At 37.0% G+C, this 20,958-nt stretch overlaps 2 protein-coding genes across 5 annotated transcripts in view; one reads left to right on the top strand and one right to left on the bottom strand.

Moving 5' to 3' along the window:
• Window positions 1–550: 550 nt before the first annotated feature.
• ANGPT2 (angiopoietin 2) overlaps window positions 551–20,958 on the top strand; it is a 46,465-nt gene continuing 26,057 nt past the window's right edge. Inside the window, exon 1 of one of the 2 annotated variants that reach the window (XM_051778114.1) lies at window positions 551–1,416. In XM_051778114.1, coding sequence (XP_051634074.1) covers window positions 1,132–1,416 — 285 coding nt within the window. In that variant the 5' untranslated portion in view covers window positions 551–1,131. The remainder of the gene's footprint in view (window positions 1,417–20,958) is intronic. The other variant, XM_051778115.1, reaches the window with a different exon arrangement.
• Window positions 15,606–20,958, bottom strand: part of MCPH1 (microcephalin 1) — a 73,204-nt gene continuing 67,851 nt past the window's right edge. Inside the window, exon 13 of one of the 3 annotated variants that reach the window (XR_007902865.1) lies at window positions 15,606–16,073. Coding sequence is in view for 1 of the 3 variants with exons in the window: in XM_051778101.1 (XP_051634061.1) it covers window positions 16,003–16,068 (66 nt within the window). In the remaining 2 variants the exon portion in view is untranslated. The remainder of the gene's footprint in view (window positions 16,074–20,958) is intronic. The other 2 variants (XM_051778101.1, XR_007902866.1) reach the window with 2 other exon arrangements.

Raw genomic sequence — 20,958 nt, 5'->3', positions numbered from 1 at the left:
AAACTTAATTTATTAGCGTTTCCCTCACCTTTTATGGGTATTTCTCACTTCTAAGGGCACAGAATTGGGCTAGGGAGAGCTGACAGGGTGACTGCTATTCAGCCATGCCACTTCCTGGGCCATGCCTTACTGCCACTGCCTCTGGATGGTTATTCCCTCTTCCAGTCCCAGCTGACTCGTGATTTCTAACTCTTATTAGCATTAGCACTTCCAAAGTTAGCCATTTCATACAGACAAAAAAGGCTTTTAAAATAATAAATAAAAAGCTTGTAAATGCTTAACTCTTGAAAGATATGCTTAAAAATGAGTATTCATCTCAGAGATTCAGTAAAATACGAAGTCTGTATTCAGCTGAAAACGGCCCCTTGTTCTCTTTGCAAGGAGGTGCATGCTTTTGTATGCTTGGGACAGTGTCTTTCTCTGTTATTACACAGTGCATTAAACACCAACTAAATTACATCTTGGTTCAGCACATTCAAAAAATAACACATTTTTAAGAACAAGCAAGCCCAGGAACTTTTTTTTTTGGTGGGGGGAGGGTGGAAGGAGGTGGAACAATTTAAAAATTATTACCCCCTCAAATAATTTACAAGCATAGTTGGAGGCTATCGGAACTGATTGCTCTGTCTAGGAAACCCTTAATTAGAGCCGTGCCGCAGGAATTCGCAGGGGTCCTGCTCTGCCGGCTCCTCCCTGGGGTTTCCTCTCGCCGCCCCGCTCCCTCCAGCCGTCCCGCGGTGCCCCCCCGGCACCGGCGAGCGCGGGAGGGAGGAGCAGCTCCGCTCCCCGTGTCTGCCCGCTCTCTCAACTTATCATATAAGGGCCGGGAAGGGATTGATCAGGGTGCTAAGGCGGCAGGAGCTCGGAAGGGAAGGCAGCGGGCCGGTGGGCCAGGCGGGGCCGGCCCAGCTGCTTCCCTGACAGCTGCGGGCACGGCGGGAGCGGCCGCACCGCCCCGGGCGTCTGAGGGAGGGAGGGAGCGAGGGAGGGAAACTCAGTCCTGCCCTGCCCTGCCCTGCCCTGGCGGCACATGGCAGCAGAGCGCTCGGCTGCTCCGCAGGTTAACTAGGGCCGGGCTCCGGCCGGCGCACCCAGGCTCTCTCGGTCCGCCGGGTTGCCGCAGGGATTAAAATGCAGCTGGCTGCCTGCTTCTTTTTGGGCTGCGGTATCTTCCTAGCTTCAGGATACAACTCCTTCAGTAAGAGTATGGAGACGATAGGCAAGAAGCAGTACCAGGTTCAGCATGGGTCGTGCAGCTACACCTTCCTCCTGCCCGAGACGGACAATTGCCGGTCCTCCACTCCGTACGTGTCCAACGCGGTGCAGAGGGATGCGCCGCTGGACTATGATGATTCAGTTCAAAGACTGCAGCTACTTGAGAACATCATGGAAAACAACACTCAGTGGCTAATGAAGGTGGGGTAATATAATTTCTGTCCTAAAAATCTTGTTTGCAACATCCTGTTATCTATTTAATTGTTTGTTTGTATGTTTGTTTTCTCTAACAGTTTCTAAATTCACAAAATGTATTGTCTAAGATAGATTTTTGAATTACCTTTCAGTCAAAAAGTTGTTTTGAAGTCTGGAACGTTACTGACTAGGAAGGACCAGTGAACTGCAGAGTTCTGCAGAGATCATGCTTTAAAGTTTGTCATTGGAGTTGCTTGGACAAATAGTAATTACATACAGAGACGGACCGTGGGCATATCTGAAATTTCAGGCATAACCAGCTACTAATTTATAAATAACTAACAAGGGCTATTCTAGCCCTATTTAAAGAATATGGAATGTACCTTTATCCAAGGCATGTTTGATAAATGTTATCTGAAATGTGATTTCAAAACTTGGATGCAGAAATAAACCTATTAATCACCATTGATAAAGAACTAATTCTAAGCAAAGACTGCAAGTCAGACTTGCAGTGAAATTAGCCCTCTGAAATGATAGAATTTCAAGAAAGTGCATTAGAGGATATTCTTTGCATCCTGTAACATTCCCACTCAAATGTACAACATTCAAGGGAAAACATTCTGGAAAAGGTGTTGAAGATGCCACAGAGCTTCCTTTAATGCAACTCCATTGGACCTAAGGGAAAATGACATGTTTATTGCCAAAGTGGTAACATTTGTCACATCATACCTGAAAGTGACAACATTTCTAACATTATATCTGAAAGAGCCGAAACAAATTTTGCTGTATATATTCTTAATATTACTAGAGAATTAACCTTGATAACTATTTCACATTAATATAGAAAATAATTTGATTCAAAATGCTATGCAGTTCAAGAGATTTTGATTTAAAAAACCTTTATTTCACTAGTACCTGAAAAAGCTTGACAATATAGTTTAATTGCATAATAAATTTGTAAGCATTTATGTTCTGTACCGAGATGCCTATCTTCTCAGCAATAAATATTTTGAGGACTTGACATTGTATTTCCAAATAGGTGTTCCAGTGATGTCATAATTTTTTTTTTAAATGTAAGAAATATGTGTTGGAAATGGAGAGAATTCAGTTTTCTACAATGAGTAGCCACTTCATACATAGCTATAAAATAACTTTGCATTAGGGTTCACTTCTCTCATCAGTCAAAAAGTTAGAGAACTAGTATGATATAACCAAAGAAACCTGTTGGCAAATTTGAGTGTAAGAAACAGAAGTCACACTCCAAAGTGGACAACACAGTGTTTTCATCAACCTGAAAATGAGCCTTGAAGCTTAAATCCAAAATGCATACACTTGAAGGCTCCAGTGTGGGACTCTAAATCTCTCTTTATGGGTTTAGGATGCTTAATTTAGACACCCAAATAATGTCAGTTAAGTAGCTCTTGTTTTTTTAATCTAAAAGGCAAACATACTTCTCTCCACATCCGTACTTACCATTCTACTTGTTAATTTACAATGCTCACTATTGTAGTGTTAAGACCAACATTAACAGATGTGCAATGCAAGATGAAAAACACACAAAGTAAAACAGTCCAATCTACCCAGCTGCTAAGCAATTCCTAACATAAATAGTAAAATCACACAAGACTCCAGTGCTAAATGCTACTTAAGTAGGCAAACACAGTATCATAAGTGGCATCAGGTAAACAAATTCCAGCATCCTTATTTAGTAAAAACTATGCTTTTTCCTGTTAGTCCCTGGGAAATCAGTTCTAAGAGGAATAGGATAAGTATCTCTTACCCGTTCTTTGGGGGATTGAAAGGCAGATTATGATTTACTAGACAGAGAAATGTTTCTTTTATTTGAGCAAAGACTTCCAACTAAGATGCTTTAGAATAGCCTGATTTTTTTTTTCTAGCTGTTCCACAGCTAAACATCCTGTAAAATAATTGCTGTTTGCTTTTTTCACTATTTTAACACCTGTTCTTAATGTCATCTGTTTTGTTCACAAAGAATCTCCAACAAAAAGTAGCTTTTCCTCAGATTTGCTTTGCTAGAGACACCTGGTCTGCAAGTGAAGATGAAAAGCAAACAATAACCTTTAAAGTTGTTTAGAGTTTACTTGCTGTTCTTTTTAAGGTCACTAACACACATTCCTAGGTTCATATTTCAACTTACCAAAATATAATGCAAGATCAGTCAAGGCAGGGCAAAAAAATTGTGTTCACTTAATTTTTTTAGTGAATTGAAAGTGTAATATGAGACTGGTTTTAAAAATAACCTGACATTAACTTGCACAAAAACCTGCATTAGGTCTTGCTCTTTAAAATTTACTTCTGTTCATTTAAGAGGCAGTAACTGTGTTGTTTTGAAGTTGTGTAAAAAAAATACAGTACAAACTACAAAAGTGTGAATTAACTTTAAACGTTGTTCCTGAAGTATTGCACATCCCAAAACATTTTTACACACCTCCCCCTCTCCTGCCTTTAATCCATCAACTAAAGGAAATGTTCTGTTTCTGAATGAACACTGTGTTGTATGAATGGAACAGCATGGGAAGTGTGCACTTCATCTGCTTAATGGACAAACACAATGGGAAGAAAATGAGTTACATACATCCAGGTTCTTTTCTGATCTGCTTCTGTGTAGAGAGCAGAAGAATTTTTCCTACAGTTATTACAAATTGCTTCTTCATGAAAATACATTTTTTTTGGTCTGAACTTTAATAATGCATTATGCTACTACTGTACATGCCATACATAAAACTGGAGAATGTCTTTTGAAAAGTAGATTATGTTTAAGCATTCCGATGACATACTAGAATAAACCACTATTCCACCTAATCCAGTGTTTAGCAGTAAGCCAGTAAGTGATACTGCGAAGCAAAGGTCAAAACCCTAGATGAACCATGTAGCAATATACCTGAAAGGAACTTTTCTCTTTGCCTTTCCCTACTTTAGGATCAATTTATATACTGAAGTGTAAGATTTTTTCTAATGTGCATGTCAGCAGGGAGAGTAAACCTCTCAATAATAAAATCTTCAATTAATTTGAGAGGATAGCAGACTGGTATACAGATGAGATACAAGACTGGAAATTTTAAATATAGATATGTATGTTGGCTATTATACTTTGGAGCTTTTTGGTTTTCAGATATTCCTAAAAGACAGGCAATTCCTTTCAGTTCAACAATTAAACAGATTTCTTTCTGAATAAATGTCAGCTTTACCATTTGGATCGTGGCATTGTACTCAATGAACTGCATTTTTTCAGGTATTAAGACATTGAAATAACTGAATGCTGACTTGAATTTGCTTCTTAGCACATTGACTAGACTATTACTCAGGACATATGACTGTCCAAAGCAATAGCGTAAAAGCAATAGGTAATTTTTTCTTAGTCTTTCCTGTTGCCAACAGCTGAAAACAATGTATGATCAAATTGCTTATAGCAAATGGAATATAGGTAATTTATTTGTAGTTTATCAGCAGATCAAAAGACTAGAAAATAAAAGTCTGTGTTGGGAATCAACATTTAAACCTAAGACTAGAACTTCATTCTGAACCATCCCAGCAGACTGGTGGATGCGTTGCTGTTAGAAATGCAGTATCTTCGTATACACTGAAATGAGATTCGTTTTCCCTTGTCATGATATCCTGAAAGCCAAAAACCCTTTGTCACTTTGAAATATGTTTCTTCCTAAAGCACAACAAAATCAGATGTTTTAATATATACAAGAATGAATGCTTATAATTTTTTATAAGTAATTATCAATGAAAGGTTATAATTATTGTTGTACTGATGTTCATTTCTCAAATACAAAAGGATATTCTGACACACTGTCATCCAAAGCCATCTGCATACAATGGATAAAGACAAATATATTGTACAGTGTTGGATTTTGAAGTACGCAAGAGATGATTCTGCCTCTGAATCCCACATTCCTTTCTTAAGTAATGCATCTGTTTTTACTTATTGTGAAAAGTGCTTGTTTCTGTCTGTCAGTGATGTATTTGCTAAGCAAAAGAGTACTGGCAGGACTCAAAAGAAAATATGTTTTTACTTTCAGATTAGTACATGTTACCAGATAAAGTTTCCACAGTATTCTGGATGATATAACTATGTAGTTTATTGTTGTATATCCTGTAGGTAAATTTCAGTGAAAGGATTGGAAATTACACTTTTGCATGTGTTTAAAAACTACGTTGTAAAGACCATTTCTGCATCATTCCACAAATACCAAATTGGTGATACAGGTATGAAATTGTACAAAATCACCAAAGATGAGATTTTTCTTGCACATATTCACAAGACAAAATTGAAGTTGACAGTTTGCCATCTCTGAGATGTTATCAGTAAAAAATGTGATAAACAGAGGCTTGTTTTACTGAACTAGTCACTTGCTAGCATTCAAGATATATTTGTTGTGCTTTGTGATTAACGTGATCATAAACTTCTCATCTTTGACTGGTCCAAACAGCAAACTGGGAGTCTTTCTCCATCAATTATCAACATCAAGTGCTTAATTTCCCTTCTTTTTCTTTCTTCAAGTGTACATATAGGAAATGAGCTTGGAGATGCCTGAATTACCAGTTTCCAGTCCTTTTAGTTTGCATATAACTTAACATATAAAATTTAAGATCATAACCTTTAGAATATCTTTGAAACTTTGGCAGATAGACTGAGATTCAGACAATTATCTTGTTACTGCTCCTCTTTTCTTGTTCATTATGAACAAATTCATCAGTGTGCATCTCCCCTTAATTTACCAAGAGAAACAATATGATTTGCTTGATTCCTAAACTATCACATATGTATTGCTTAGAATGGAATTTACCCTAGAAGACACAGATACCCATTTCCAACCTTCAAACTGCGACAACTAGTATCTTCAGTGACTGTACCTTTACATAGTAGAGTATTTGCTTTCGAAAATGCACCACATTATTTGATTTACAATACTAAGCAGCTTAGTTAACTATTTCTTTAATAACTTTTTACATGCTTTAATTCAAGAGTCTCTTGTTGCATCTGTTGTTCCATGGGGTTTTACATAGCTTTAGCTGAAAGCCAGGAGAGGGGCAAAGTAAGACAGTCTTCCACCACTGTTCCCATTATTATAGAGCTAGACATGCACAATGTTACCAACTGATTTAGAAGACACAGTGTCATATCTTAGATTAGGGTCTACAACAGAAAGGTGCCACTCATGGATCTTTCTCTGGAACTTGGCAAAACCAGAGTTTCATCAGGTGCCACAGTCTGCATTAATTATCTCCCTAGAGTAAGTTCAGTGTGCCTCTTCCCCCTGGAAAAGAGAGAAATAGTGGAATGGAAAACTTAATAGAAATCCTCCTTGAAGAGGCAGATCTATCAGCATTGCTGAAGAAGTTGGGAAAGCTAGCATGCTGCATGGCTCTCATCCTGCATATTACTTTGGCACTGAAGTTTGTAAGCCTCAGAATCTAGAGAGGTAGAAGGTAGAACTGTGGACTAGAGTGCAAATATTATATGAATATATAGGTAAACATTATGCCTCCCACTTGTAAAAATCAGCTTAGGTACAAGAGTCAAAGCAGAACTGATGGCTTTTCCATAGAGTTTGGTGTCTCCCTATTCCCACATTCTGACAGAATCATAGAATCACAGACTGGTTCGGGCTGGAAGGGATCTGCAAAGATCATCTTGTTCCAACCCCTTTGCTGCAGGCAGGAGCATCTTCTGCTATACCAGGTTGCTCAAAGCATCATGCAGCCTGGCCTTGAACACTTCCAGGGATGGGGCATCTCCAACTTCTCACGGCAACCCGTTCCAGTGTCTCACCACTGTTATCGTAAAAAAAAAACAAAACAGCCTTCCCGGAACAGAAGATGCAAGTTGTAATTTCAGACAAGAATGGTTCCAGCATCTAGTTAACAATAAGCTACTGATGGGAGCCCTAAGGATTCCTGTACAGACTGCAGAAGGGAAAATAGGAGACGATGACTCCTGAATAAAACAATATTTCATGTATATACTAGTATCTGAAACAAGGCTGTCACACACAGAAAATATTTTGGTAGGCCAAATGCACCCTAGGAATTCTGTCACTGGTAATAACAGCGAAAGCAATGAACAAACCATGTGTCAGTGGACCATAGAACCTTCAAGAAAAGGAAAATTTCCATGGCACTGGACAAGAAGTTTCAGAAATAAGCAAAGACAATTTTATCTGCTATTTTATTATTTGAATTTCTCAGACTGGCCAAATATAAATTACAGGTGGAATAATAAGAGGAACATCAGATAATATAAAAAGGCAAAGCATTTGGGGGAAAAAAGGTATAGCACAGTAATTTAATATTAAGAAGTGTCTTAGAGCTATGGCACATTACACAGTGTTAAACCAAATAACGTCACACATATACAGTAAGTTAAAAAGTGCTTTACAAATGGAAATAGTGTGTCGTTTCATTTTCTTTAACAGACATTTCTAGGAAATGGGGCAGAGGCAAAAAAAGAATTGTATTTATTCTCTAATGAGAATAAATGAAATACTGTTTGGTGAACTTGAAGTCTATTCCAAGTAAACCAAGCTCAGAGGAGATGTTAAAGAATTCCTTGGGTTACAAAATCCAGATCTATGTTTTGTATAAAAAAAAATCCTACACCTAAATAGTTCTGCAAACACTCACTGTGTGAGTTTTCAAGCTGCCTAGGGAAGGCATTACTACTCCTTAAATGCCTTTTAAAATTTCTTTTTTCCATGATCCAAGTAATTACTGAAAATTCTGTCAGTTTTTATCTGTCTGTAGAACAGGTTAACCCTAAAATTAAGATGTTGTTTACAAAACTCAGCAAATATATCCCACACTTTGTATGACTAAAAGATATCTGTTCTCTTTCCAACTTTGAGCATATTACGGCTTAGTCTGGAGAGAGAGAGGGAAGCTACAGGAACTTTTCTGCTGTCTTTATACTGCCCATATGTGGCTTTATAAGTTTAGCTAACAATCTTCCAGGAGCCTACTAAGGTCATAAAAAGGTCTTACTGCTAAAGAGAGATAGAATATGCAACCCTCTCTCTATTAACTTCCCTCTCTGTTAATAAAAATACGGATAGAAATCTAGTATTCTTCACAGCTACATTAGATGACCAAATACTTCAGAATTCTTAGATGACAGCAACTTTCTTTCCAATTTAGCTCTCTCTGAGGATTTCTGTTAAACCCAAGTGGCATATAATTTGCTCATATTCCCTTTAATACCATAAGGAAAAAAAAAATCTTTTTAGTTCCTTATTTTTATTCAGATCTCAAGCATCATAATAGTGTTTTAAAATTAAAAAAAACAATCAAAACTCTAGTTTCTTTGCCCTCTGAGGAACAAAATATCAACTTTCTATCATTGATTTGGGTCAGGTATTAAAATCAACATGTTGTGGTAACACATCTGAGAGCTTAACAGACTATTTTATTGAATATCTAGGTAGGAAAACTTATTATTTAAGTTTCCAGAGCAGGGGGGAGGGGAGGGAAAGCCTTGCTTGATACATTACAGCTCTTTCAATATTAGCAACTGAAATTCTTTTAACAGGCATTCAATTCTTAGACTCCGTAGTATCTTTTAACAATATAATTGTCAAGAGATTGAAAATAGCTATGGGCATTTCAAAAGCTGTGCTAAAGCATTGTCAAGGACCATAGAGTAATTCAGTATAAAATCAAAACTAGTGTATTAGAGCATTCCAGTGTGGTACAGCATAATCATTCACACAACTGTCATAATTTGAGATACTTCAGAAGCAATGCTTTAGTATTTTTTTAATAAATCGTTTGTCAAAACCACATGAAAACACACTAAGCAAATGTTTGATCTTTATCACTCCACTTAAAAGAACTTTTTGACAGGGAGAAAGAAAAACAAAGTTCTCGCCTTTGGAGAAAATAATTGTATCCCTTTAAAAATGGCAGGATTTTCTCAAAATCTCTCGTATAAAATGACTGAGCACTGTATTAAGCCCCGTCCAAACAACAGCTCTGCAGACCTGTTCATTCTCACGCTGCAGGCATTAGGAGTCATTCACCTCCTGCACTCACGGTATCAGCTTCATCGCTATGCTTGCTTTTGGTTCAGGCCTGCACCTGATGCGCGTGATCCTGGAAGGAAAAAGCCTCTTTGTTCCATTCTGTCAGGGTGTGGGAATGGGGAGACACCCAGCTCAGTGGAAAGGACATTTCCTGGGCAATAGCCATAGCCCCCATAGCCTCCCTTACACATGAAGTGACGTCTGTGTACAGCAGGGGTGTTGTTCATCATGTGACCTGATGCACAGATTGACACTGAGGTATCTGAGTAAGCTGGGAGGTTTAATTTTGATTGCTGGCACTTAAAAATCATTTCAGTTTTGTCCTCCTTGACAGAACTTGTAGATATCATCCTATGAAATTTCATATACTTCCTTTAGGTCTTTTCCCATGAATTACATTATGTTCTGTGCAACAATTTTCCTTCTCATTTTCCACTTATAAGGTGTAACTACCTGCAAGATACTAGTTCAAATCCATAGTTTCGAAGTGACATATAAACCAGCACCTTAAGGAGAATGTGCCAATCAGTCAAGAAGCAGTAGCCTCGTTTTCCCATGGTACCAGCTGTCAACTGACAATCTCAGCTGTGAAAAATTTTAATATTCAAACATCAAAAAGCTGCAGATCAGGACTGAAATATATGTAGCAATGGAAAACACACTTGCCGTACTTTACTATTGCATTAATAAATACCCTGTCCATTAAGGCAGTTTTTTTACTCAAGAAAATTCCCCGGTGAAGACTTAATGAAACAACTTTCATATTTTTGCTTTTCTTTTCAGAAATTTCTTTTATAAACAGGGAATTCAACTATTCAAAGGGAACACCAGTCCAGTTTCTTAATACAACTTAAAAAAATTGGATAAAGTAGGCAAAAGACAGCTTAAGTGAATAAGTAAAAAAGACAAAATCTTGTGTTTTCTGCTTTTAAGAAATTGACTTAAAAACTCCTGAACTTCCTTGCATGAGGTCTGAACTTTGACCATATTAACTATCCTTGTGTTTTCACTTACGTTAAACTGTCATCCTGATAGCAGATTTTCTGTCAGATTAATGTTTGCCTATAAAGTAATAGTAAATTAAAAAATCCTATTGTAACTGCTACTGGAGCCTTACTGAGAATGTTTTCTGAAAAGTACTCTGACGTGATGAAAGAATGTTCAAATAACTGGAAGGTAAGCCCCAAGACAATAACCTAACCCATAGAAAGAGTACAAACTGCAACAAATATAAACAATCTGACCTGCTGAAATCTTAGCACATACAAGCAAGGATTCTGACAGTTACAGTTTACCAGCTACGGAAGAAAGTTTAAATATAATTAGTAATACCCTAATTTTTTTCCCCTGACACATAAGTTTATTTGACTTGCATCTAGAGAAAACTAAGGCATGTCTTGAGTTCAGCTTCTTTGTTATGGTAAACTTTATTATTTTAAAAAGGCTCTGAGGACAGCATACAAAAACCTAGCTCTGCTCTAAACAAGTAGAAAAATTGCCATTGACTTCTTAGTTTCACTAAGAAGTATTAAAAAAATTACTGAAAAACTTATTTTAAGTTGAAAATGGAGTAGATGTGTGCTTTAAGGTTTATTTCATGTGGACTACCTCTAAGTAAGTAAGGATGCTATTGGAATAGAAAAAAAAAGTGATAACTTTAATCAGAAGGAAATAAACATTTTCCTTTTCTTGTCCCTCTCAAGTCCATGTGGGAGTAACATCTCCCAAGAGTCTCATCCAGTCAAGTCCTTCACACTCACCATTTTCCTCAGTGAATTTCCTTCCAACTACACAATGTTTTTTAAACTTCAAGCAAACCAGACAATTCCTTCCCTCAGCTGGATTTAAGAGCAGTCTTTCAGTCCCCTTTTGCAGCTCACTGCCATTAAGAATTCCTATCCGTGATACGTCCATTTTTAAAATTCTGCTCACACAGATTCATTTAAAGGTTTTTTTTCCCTCCTGCTTCTTTCCCTGTGTTAAAGCTATCCAGCTTCCTGCCTGTCCCTTTTCTCTATGTTCCTTCTCATTCAGGATTCTCACTCTGGATTTGTTTGTCCTTATTGTTAGATTTGGTTTTAACCTTCAACTGCATGGATATTCTCCTGAGAGTTCACAAAATCATAGAATGGTTTGGGTTGGAAGGGACCTAAAAGGTCATCTAGTTCCAACCACCCTGTTGTGGGTAGGGACACCTTCCACTAGACCAGGTTACTCTGAGCTCCAAACAATCTGTCCTTGAACACTTGCAGGGATGGGGAGTCCAAAAATTCTCTTGGCAACCTGTTACAGCGCTTAACCACTCTCACAGCAAAGAATTTCTTCCTACTATCTAGCCTGAACCTACTCTCCTTCAGCTTAAGGCCATTCCCCCTTGTCCTATCACTACATGACCCTGTGGAAAACATTCTTCTGCAGCTTTCTTGTAGTCCCTCCAGGTACTAGAAGGCTGCTCTAAGGTCTCACAGACCTTCTTTTCTTCAGACTGGAAAATCCCAACTGTCTCAGCCTGTCTTCATAGGAGAGGTGCTCCAGCCACAAGATCATCTTTGTGGCCTTCCTTTGGACCCACTCAAACAGGTCCACATCCCCTTCTTATGCTGGGGGATCCAGAGCTGGATGCAGCACTCCAGGTTGGGCCTCACAAGCACAGAGTAGAGGGGCAGAATCACTTCCCTCGACCTGCTGGTCATGTTCCTTTTGATGCAGCCCAGGACACAACTGACTTTATGGGCTACAAGTGCACATTTCTGGCTTATGTTCAGCCTCTCATCCACCAACACTCCCAAATCCTCCTCCTTAGGCCTGGTCTCAGTCATTTACTGCCAAGTGTGTGTTTAGGCTTGGGATTGCCCTGACCCAGGTTCAGGACTCTGCACTTGGCCTTGTTTAAATTTATGAGGTTTGCATGGGCCCACCTCTCAAGTCTGAGACAGATAGCTTCTTTTCCTGGCTAGGTGCATGTAGTATCAACGTCACTGTACTTTCTCTGTTGCTAATGTGGTTACTCATCTTGAGAGCAGAGTCTTGCATCCAAGAGTCTCTGGAAAGTGCATATAGAAGTCTCCCTCTTAAGTAGCCCTTCCCATCAGATCTTGATAGACAGGGAACAGTGTCCTCCTATAAAACACCCATCCTACAGCACATAGCTTTGGTTCTCAGCCATTTTTGCTGCGAGTTCCTCCTCTTCTCCTACTATTAATGCCAGTAGTATAATTTTTTGGGGGTGAGGATCTGGCTTCAGTTTCTGGTCTTCATAGAAGAGCACCAACTGGCAGCTGCCTGGTGTCAGGCTTTCAGGAGCACTGACTGGAACTCAGCTCAAGCGGTGACTTTCCATCACTGCCTGAGTGCTTAGGGGGTTCCACAGACAAAGAGGAACTATTGGAAGCAATGGATGGAAAGACTTGTCATCTTGTTCCTGTTCCAAAAAATTAAACTGCCTGCTTTTAGATAGATAATCATAAGTATTGAGGTAAAAAAAATGTATTTTTAATCAGGATTATATAATTTAAAATATTTTTTTTGTATCACACACTACATTTTGTTTCTGCAATATGCTGCCTATATGTGCTGATCTTGCTTCCAAATATTTGTGTTTGTCCACTCTTAACACAGTAGCTTAACACAGTAGCTTCCTGTTTCAACTTTCAAGCAGGGAATTCCTCAGAAGCTTTTGCATGAAAGACTCTTAACTGTGCTAATGGAACAGCAAAGAGAAACAAATAAGTGGCATTTGACAAGAACATATCAAGATGCTAATTTTTTAAACTAAGCCATGGTTAACCTGAGCTTCTATTATTTAAGGCAGCCGTTAGTGCTTTCTGTAGTCAGAGTTAAGCCTACTTTGGTTTTTGAGTCCTGCTCCCCTAGCCAGTGTTTTGGAAACTTCAGGGAAGTTCTCTGACAGGTCTGGTCCAGCAAGTGAGGAATTTTCAGGCTGGTGATGTAAATGTAGCAGCTTTTCAGACACCCCACCTCCTCAGTCCATCTAACATATTATCAGTGGAATCAGTAAAGAGAAAGATGCAGCATTTCTTAAAAAAAGAGTTACAGCACTTGATAGGAGATTACTTTTCTTCCCCCCTGCATTCTTAGTAAAGAAATTCAGTTCTTCAAAACTGAAATCAGCAGCTGACATGTACTTCCCCAAAGTCTTGAGCATGAAAAATTTTCAGGCCTTCAGCTCAAATGACTGGTTGTCTCTTGCTAGCATCATCATTGAAACTTCTTCAAGAAAAAGATCTTAGAAAAGCTCCATAAACTATAGTTAGATGCCAGTATGTTGCAAAGTTTAAGAACTACTAAAAATGCTTTCAGTTTCCTTATCTGTGAAGCTTAAAAGGAAAATCTAATGATTTTTCATGCTGAAAGATGCTCTGTGAACACAGCTTTGAAACAGGAGACACCCAGTTTTATAGCTCACAAAAGGGACTAATTGTGTTCCACAGCTTCCTAACTAGTTTGATCCTTGAACTCCAAATCATTCTTCCTTCTGGTTGGAAGTGGAATGCAAGATGACTGCTTCCCTAGAAAGCAATGCTGAGAATGAACTGTGAATGCCTAGCTCTTTTTCATTTCCCCAATAACATGCTTTGAAAAGAGGAATTTGCTTCATATTTTTTCACAAACTTGCACTCTGATTTGCTTGGTCACATCATGAGTTATTCTTTAAAATAGGCAGTCCTGTTGAAAGAGGAGTTCATAAAAAAATCACTTGATATTCTAAGTTGAGATAAAAATGATAAATGACTTTATCTGTGGCAGATAAATTTGCTAAATATTTTGTAAAGTTTATAAGGCTACATAGCCAATGTTTTTCATGAAAAATGTCATAAGTATCCCCACCAGCATATCTGATAGCAAGTTTATTTCAGCTGTCTAATACTCAGTGGAATGGATAAAAATACAGAAATGGGAAAGGATTATTTAGATCTGGGATAGCAAGTGTTTTTTCAGATGTCACCTTTTTAGGGAAGAATCTCATCTTTACACCAGTCTGGTGAAGTCCTGATTCCCCGATGGTAGCACACAAGTACAAGATATAACTGAAAACATGTAGGCTTGTCTCCAAAAAGTTTGAATATTCAATTTGTGAAATTACAGTTGAATGTCACAATCTAGTATTTAAAAATTAAATATTGATTAGCAGTATTTCTTATACTGTTTATACATAAAGAATTCTAATTTTGAATATGGATGGCTTGTTGCATATAAAAAATATTTATATTCATATCAGTGAATGGCAGAAGCATCACTGGCTTCTTGTCTTCCTGGCTTCAGTGCTACTGAACTTCGGCAAAATGCCATTCATGACTCATACTATTTATTTATTTATTCTTTATTTTTAGACTAATGGGAACTTTATGAATTCCTTCCCTGATTTCTAAGAGAAATACCACTTAGCTGAGATCCTGAAAAATGGTGATTCAGAATCTTAAATTACTGCCTTAATGAACAGCCTTAATTCTTAATGAGTTCAGTTAATCACTAAATAATTGATTTTAATTCTGAAGATATTGCTGTTAAATTTTGTGGGTTTTTTTTCAAATTCTCTTCTTATCTAAATTCACACTATTAAACGGTTGTCAAGGTGACTATTTAGTTTCTATTACTAACATTTTTTTTAAATCTCAAGAATATTTTTCATTTGCAATTTAGTGTACAACTCCCCAAAAATGCTCCATAAAAACTATAAGCATCATATATAGTATGAAGAACCCATGTCATCCTCCAAATGACAAAACAGATGAAAATGCACATTAGTTAGGAAAGCAGTAGTGTAGTATCACTTGTACAAAACAAGCTCAGCATCTGGAATGGTGGGAGCTCAACTCTACATTAGCCTTTGGGACTGTTTCAGCTCTCAGTCTCTTCCCTTTTTCTTTCTCTTTTGCTTTTTCCACATCATCACTTGGATGGTAACATTTGTAGTTCAAAACATGCAATACAAAGCATGATTGTGCCGTAATAACTTTTAGTATTAGGTACAAAATACTTCCATTCAAGAACAGAGAGTGAAAGTCATTCTTCATAAATATTTGCATAGACAATGAAGGCATTTAATGCATTTTGTTTAATGTTATATTAATGAAATATTTAGTTTTTATGTAAGTAGATTACTGCCAGTAAGTGGGGGGGGGGGGCGATTTTTTTCTGCTAGCAAGTGTAAATTATAAAAGCATAACAAACAGATTTGTCTAAATGAAATGTAATCAGATGTGAGAATAACTTGGTAAGCTTTCATTTAATGCACAAGAGTCATTAACAAAACCATCTCCTGTGTATCATTTAAAGTCTGTATTTACTATTTGAACAATTAGCATTTAAATCTTTAGCATTTTATTACACAATTTTAGCTTGAATATTTTCCAGTAAATCTCAGCTCACTTCCAGATAGTATTCATTTATGATGTGCTTTTCACCTTTTGTTTGCTGACAGGAAAATGAGATAAGAGAAAAATCTTAGCCAGAGGTCTGGACAGGCAGACATGTTCAACGCAGCATGTAAGAATCTAATAGCATAGAGACATCTCAAGCATTCCTATATACATTCCCAAAAGAATTTTTTTCCTCCCTTGAGAAACAGCACATAGACCATTGGGACATCCTGCTCTAGGGAAAAAAGAAAAAAAAAAGGAAAAAGATAAAAATGCAATTTAAAGTGTTGCTTTTTTTCATTCTGCAGTGTAATATTATTTTCCAAAAGTTATAAGCTACTAAAATTGATAAATGACTTTCAGAAAACATAGAGAAATAAATTATTTTATTAAAAGCTGATTTAAAATAGTCTAAAGTCTGATTGATGGGGATTGATGCAATGCCCTTAAAAATGTGTTCCCTTAGGTCTGTCAAGATAAATGACTCTTGGAAGGGATAGTGATCCTTCTATTTCTATTCTGACTTTAGGCAGTAGCAACATTGACAGACTGTGAAAACAAGTATGAAAAGCTATTCTAAAGAGAACAGAACTGAAATCTGTACAGTATTTTGGCTTCACAACTGCAATACACAACACATAAAAGTCATATGGAAATACAAATATAAGTGCACATGGAGAGCCTGGCAATATGGTGCTCCATGCATTACATACATGCACATTAAGCAGCATGTGTAGCATATATATATATATATATATATAGGTAAAATACTACATATTGCTTATATGAACTGCTGTGATGAAATTGTGACTGTGTTTTCTTCTTTTTTAAAGACTACATTACATTTCACTGTTAACCATATCCAAGGATCCAAGGTGGCTCATCCCAAGAAACCCTTCCTCATGTAGAAACTTCAATTATACTACAAATAAACAATTTAAATATTTAGTATCTCAATTGGAAGTTAAGTACATGAAAATAGTCTTTTAAAAAACTATATTTTTGTCTTTATGTACAAAAATGTATGTGTGAATCAGAAATTTAAGGATTTTATGGCATATAAGGATAACCTTCTACAATGAGACAATTGCACATTGGCACAGAGTTTGAAAAAATGTTCCAACTTATGGGCTAAATTCTACTTCAGATGACTCATGAAGAAACCAGATGTGGCCACAATCCAAAGATCACTGCCACTCTGAAAAAAGGGCAGGGCAACTAAGACCAAGCATTACTGGGTTAAAGATAACTCAAGACATCTGGAGTGTGAGAAGTAGGAAGGTCTCATCTGTACTCTGAAAACGTATTTTGAAGAGAACTGATGAGTCTCATCAGCAGTTTTTGTACTTTGCCCTGTCACTAGAACTCAGCAAAACTGATTATGGACGCTTAAGTACATTTTCCATCTTGCTCACTTTTGTGAATATACCAAACATCTTGAGGAATAAAATACCCCAAGGATGATGACCACAGGTATTGGAAGGGCTGATTAAGTTCCTATGGTTTAAATTCACAAAGGTAAATTTTGAATAAAGCACAGGACATTTTTAGTAGGAATGTGAGAACAATAACTCACAAAGCTTTTGACAATTTAATATATGTATCACATCTCACTCCTATGCGGAAGAGAACACCTAAAAGTTGTAGATGCCTGTGGCTGTAAAAGAATGGCAAAAGCCAAAATGGTTCAGAAAAAAAAGCTCACAAATTTTTATTAACAAACTACACACTTGGCGTGGAAATTGGCGTATGTTTGCCCCTATCTTCTAATAATAAGAGTACCAAAGAAAAGCTGAGAAGGTGTCCAATGTCCTTGTGGTGCCACCCAGGATTTGGAGGGATACCTTTTTATAGGTGAGTTTTCCCCACCCTGGGATTAAGTTTCTCACTCTTCACGTAAATGAGTCATCACACACAATGCGTTCTTCTGGACTTTTACAGAAATGGGTTGGGGGACTTTGAGGGTCTTTTGATGGTCTTGATCCCCCCCTCAGTTGACAGTCTGTGCCTTACTGCCCAGGCTTCTACATATGTCAAACATTGTAGCTTCAAATGCACATTCAAAAAATGCCTAGCTGTAAACATTGTATTTTCTGTTGCTAGGTTTTCTGCTGGATCTACTCCACTCTTGGAAATTCAAAACAAAAGTTAGAGGAAAAACCACCACATTATGTCATTAGCCCTGCAATTTTCTCTGTATCTACATTACATGACTAAACATGCAATATGTGTTGTAATATAACCTGTTCATACAGGACACAGTACTATATTAAATATTAAACTCATATTTAACATTATCTCTCCCTGAAAATAAACATTACAGTTGACAGAATCAGATTAGAAACATCAAGAAAATCACCAAACTTTATTTGGAAAGCCTGCTCCAACAACTGACAAATTCTATAAAATAAAATAAGCAGTCCCTACTATTTGTACCATTTATATGGGGTAGCATTTGGCAAAGAAGTGATGTATGTATTCATGTAGCTATAAATGCTGCCAGGAACCTGACTGCTTAATTAGTACAGATTAAACATTTGGCAGCAAAGAACAAAAGCAAGCTCTCATTTGTAACTGTAAATGAAAAAATTGGTAACTCAAAGCGTCTTTGAAATGCAAAAATAAGTCACTGATTCTTTGTAAAATTGTTCTGCAATATGTACACAAACGATATGATAGCAGTCAGGAAGGCTTTTCATTTGAATAAGTATTGACAATTCTTCATAAAGGATTAATACTATCTCTGCCAATGGTTAGAAAACAAATTTCTTTTAGTGCATACTCTACACGTCTTTTCTTTCTTGTCAATTTAAAGCTTGCTTAAAAAAGGACAGTCTTGGCTATAAAAGCAATGTGTTGGAATGTGTTCCACTATGATTGACCTGTCCTTGTTTTTTTGGCAACTTGGCTAAAGTATTTTCATCAAACTTTATGATTTTATATAATTTGAAGTAATAAACCACAACACAGCCCCAAAGTGATGACCTTAGAGAATTTCTTCTCTCTAAAAATGCATCACTTTAACTGTTACAGATTTTAACTGTGAAATTATTTCAATTTTCCCAGCTTTTTGGCAATGTAAACATACTTTGAGGCATGTTTTATTCCCATCTGTGCTTTCATTTTTATATTTACTTTATTCCAAAATACATGCAAGCCAACTTCTTACACAAAAGATAGAATGTTTTATAAAAAAATCCCACAAAAAATCACTGAAATGCTATCAAATATTCATTCTTTCAAAAGTGAATGTATTAATACCTCTTTTCCTCTCCCCTGTAATTGCCTTAAGTTAGGACTCACTGATTGACTTACTCCCTCAAAAACAAAATTTCTGAAGGAAGATGCATCACTAATAGTCAGCTATTAGGTTTTGATAATTTCTTTGTCCGAAATAACCATCATGTAATCAAGGTTACGATATATCAACACAATTCTTATATGCCAAATATTATTTGAATTAAAAGGAGATTAAAAGTTATCTTCCCATAACTAGCTACGTGGCAAAGGAGAAATCTAGCCAATAATTGCTGCTGCACCCTCCAAATTGGAGCAAAATATTGAAGATGACAGACATGCTGTTCAAACCAAACTGCCAAACTTCCCAACTGACAGATGGGGATGGCAGCATTCATTCCTGTGTCTTTGCCTCCTTTAAATGACTCAGCCTATTCTTCTCCCTTCAGCAATTTCTGAGTGTGCTACTGCTTACAAAGGAAGGAGGCTCCTTTGCAGGAACTGATGAATGGTACTCTACAAAGAAATGTGCCACAAAGAACTGCAGTCTGGCAAAATGGCTGCTAATCCTCAGTGTTGTCAATGAAGCTCAGCTGTGGTTGTGGGAACTGGAGCCTGAATTAAAATGTTCTTCCACCTCCCTCTCAGGGAAAGCTGAGGGTCTTGCTTTCTGAGAGTATGCAATGGGAACGTTCTGCTCTCACTAAGGTCAGTGGGAGATGGTGGGCATTTTGGATGAACATCATTCTTTGAAGAGAGATGAAAGCACCTGCCACTTAAAAAAATTTAGGAAATATAGTTGTAAAAAGTCCTGCTTTCTACAGTTTTGCATTTTATGATGAAGAGAGAGTGGAATATAAGCAGAGGGATGAGTGCGTGTCTTGGTTCAGGTCAGAAAAAGAGATTTTATGATATGTACATGCAGAGAATGTACAAAAGTGGGAGAGGACTGGTGAATATGAAGTAAAAAACAGAAGGGATTTATGTAATCATGCTTTGTAGGACTTTTAGGGAAAAAAACCACAAGAAGCTCCAAAGCCACTTAATAGGTCAATATAATTTTGATGTTTCATGTCACTCTAAATTAGAATAAATAAGTCAGATAATGAAACTGGCTTTAAATCTTAATATAAATCCCTTTTGGTGTTCATATTTCGTGCTTTTGAGTAAGCACAGATACCATATTCCCTAAGTTACTTATTTAATATTTTTAAGTTGAAAAACAGATGTGAAGACGTAACCATTAAACTGGAATCAAGAGAATACTTCAATGATTTAGAATTCACCACATCAATGAGATTATTTGAAAGAGGTCAGATACTTGGAGATATGCTTATACTTACAGATACTCAAATAAGATAAATTATGAAAATGCAGATCTGTGTGTCTAAACAACTTCTTGCTAAGGTTGCAAGCATGGTGACAAGGGGTATAAAAATCTGGCAACCAGAACCACCAGATGCCTTAAATTGTAATCACAGGTTTTGCATACTGTAATCAGAGCAACCTTAAAGCTGTGTGTTTGAAATGGGCAATTCCCTAAGCCTACCACAAAATGTTTACCTTACCTTTAAGCCCAGAATTAACTCATTTTTTAGTTGTGTGTTTTGGAATAACTCAGCGATAACAATTTCAAAGAAGTCATGCAGTTCTGTAATCCTGTATGCGGAGATGACTTTGCTGAGAGTCTCATCTGATCTCTAGTGAAAAAGGAATCAACCTTGAAGACTGAGTTTTAATATCCACAACTATTTCATAACAGAATCAAAGCTCATGAACAGGCTATCTTTGTTGATCTATTCTTTGCTGTCTTTCTTTTTACTTTTTGTGGGCCTTTTTTTCTAAATTAAAGATGACGCAATATTTTCAATGCTTTCTCATAC

This window comes from Manacus candei, unplaced genomic scaffold (genome assembly GCF_025592945.1).
Source record: "Manacus candei isolate 608988 ecotype Guabito, Panama unplaced genomic scaffold, ASM2559294v1 h1tg000011l, whole genome shotgun sequence".
NCBI classification, from domain to species: domain Eukaryota; kingdom Metazoa; phylum Chordata; class Aves; order Passeriformes; family Pipridae; genus Manacus; species Manacus candei.
The sequence above is the reverse complement of the archived record's forward strand: the minus strand, read 5'-3'. Positions and strand labels throughout refer to the sequence as shown.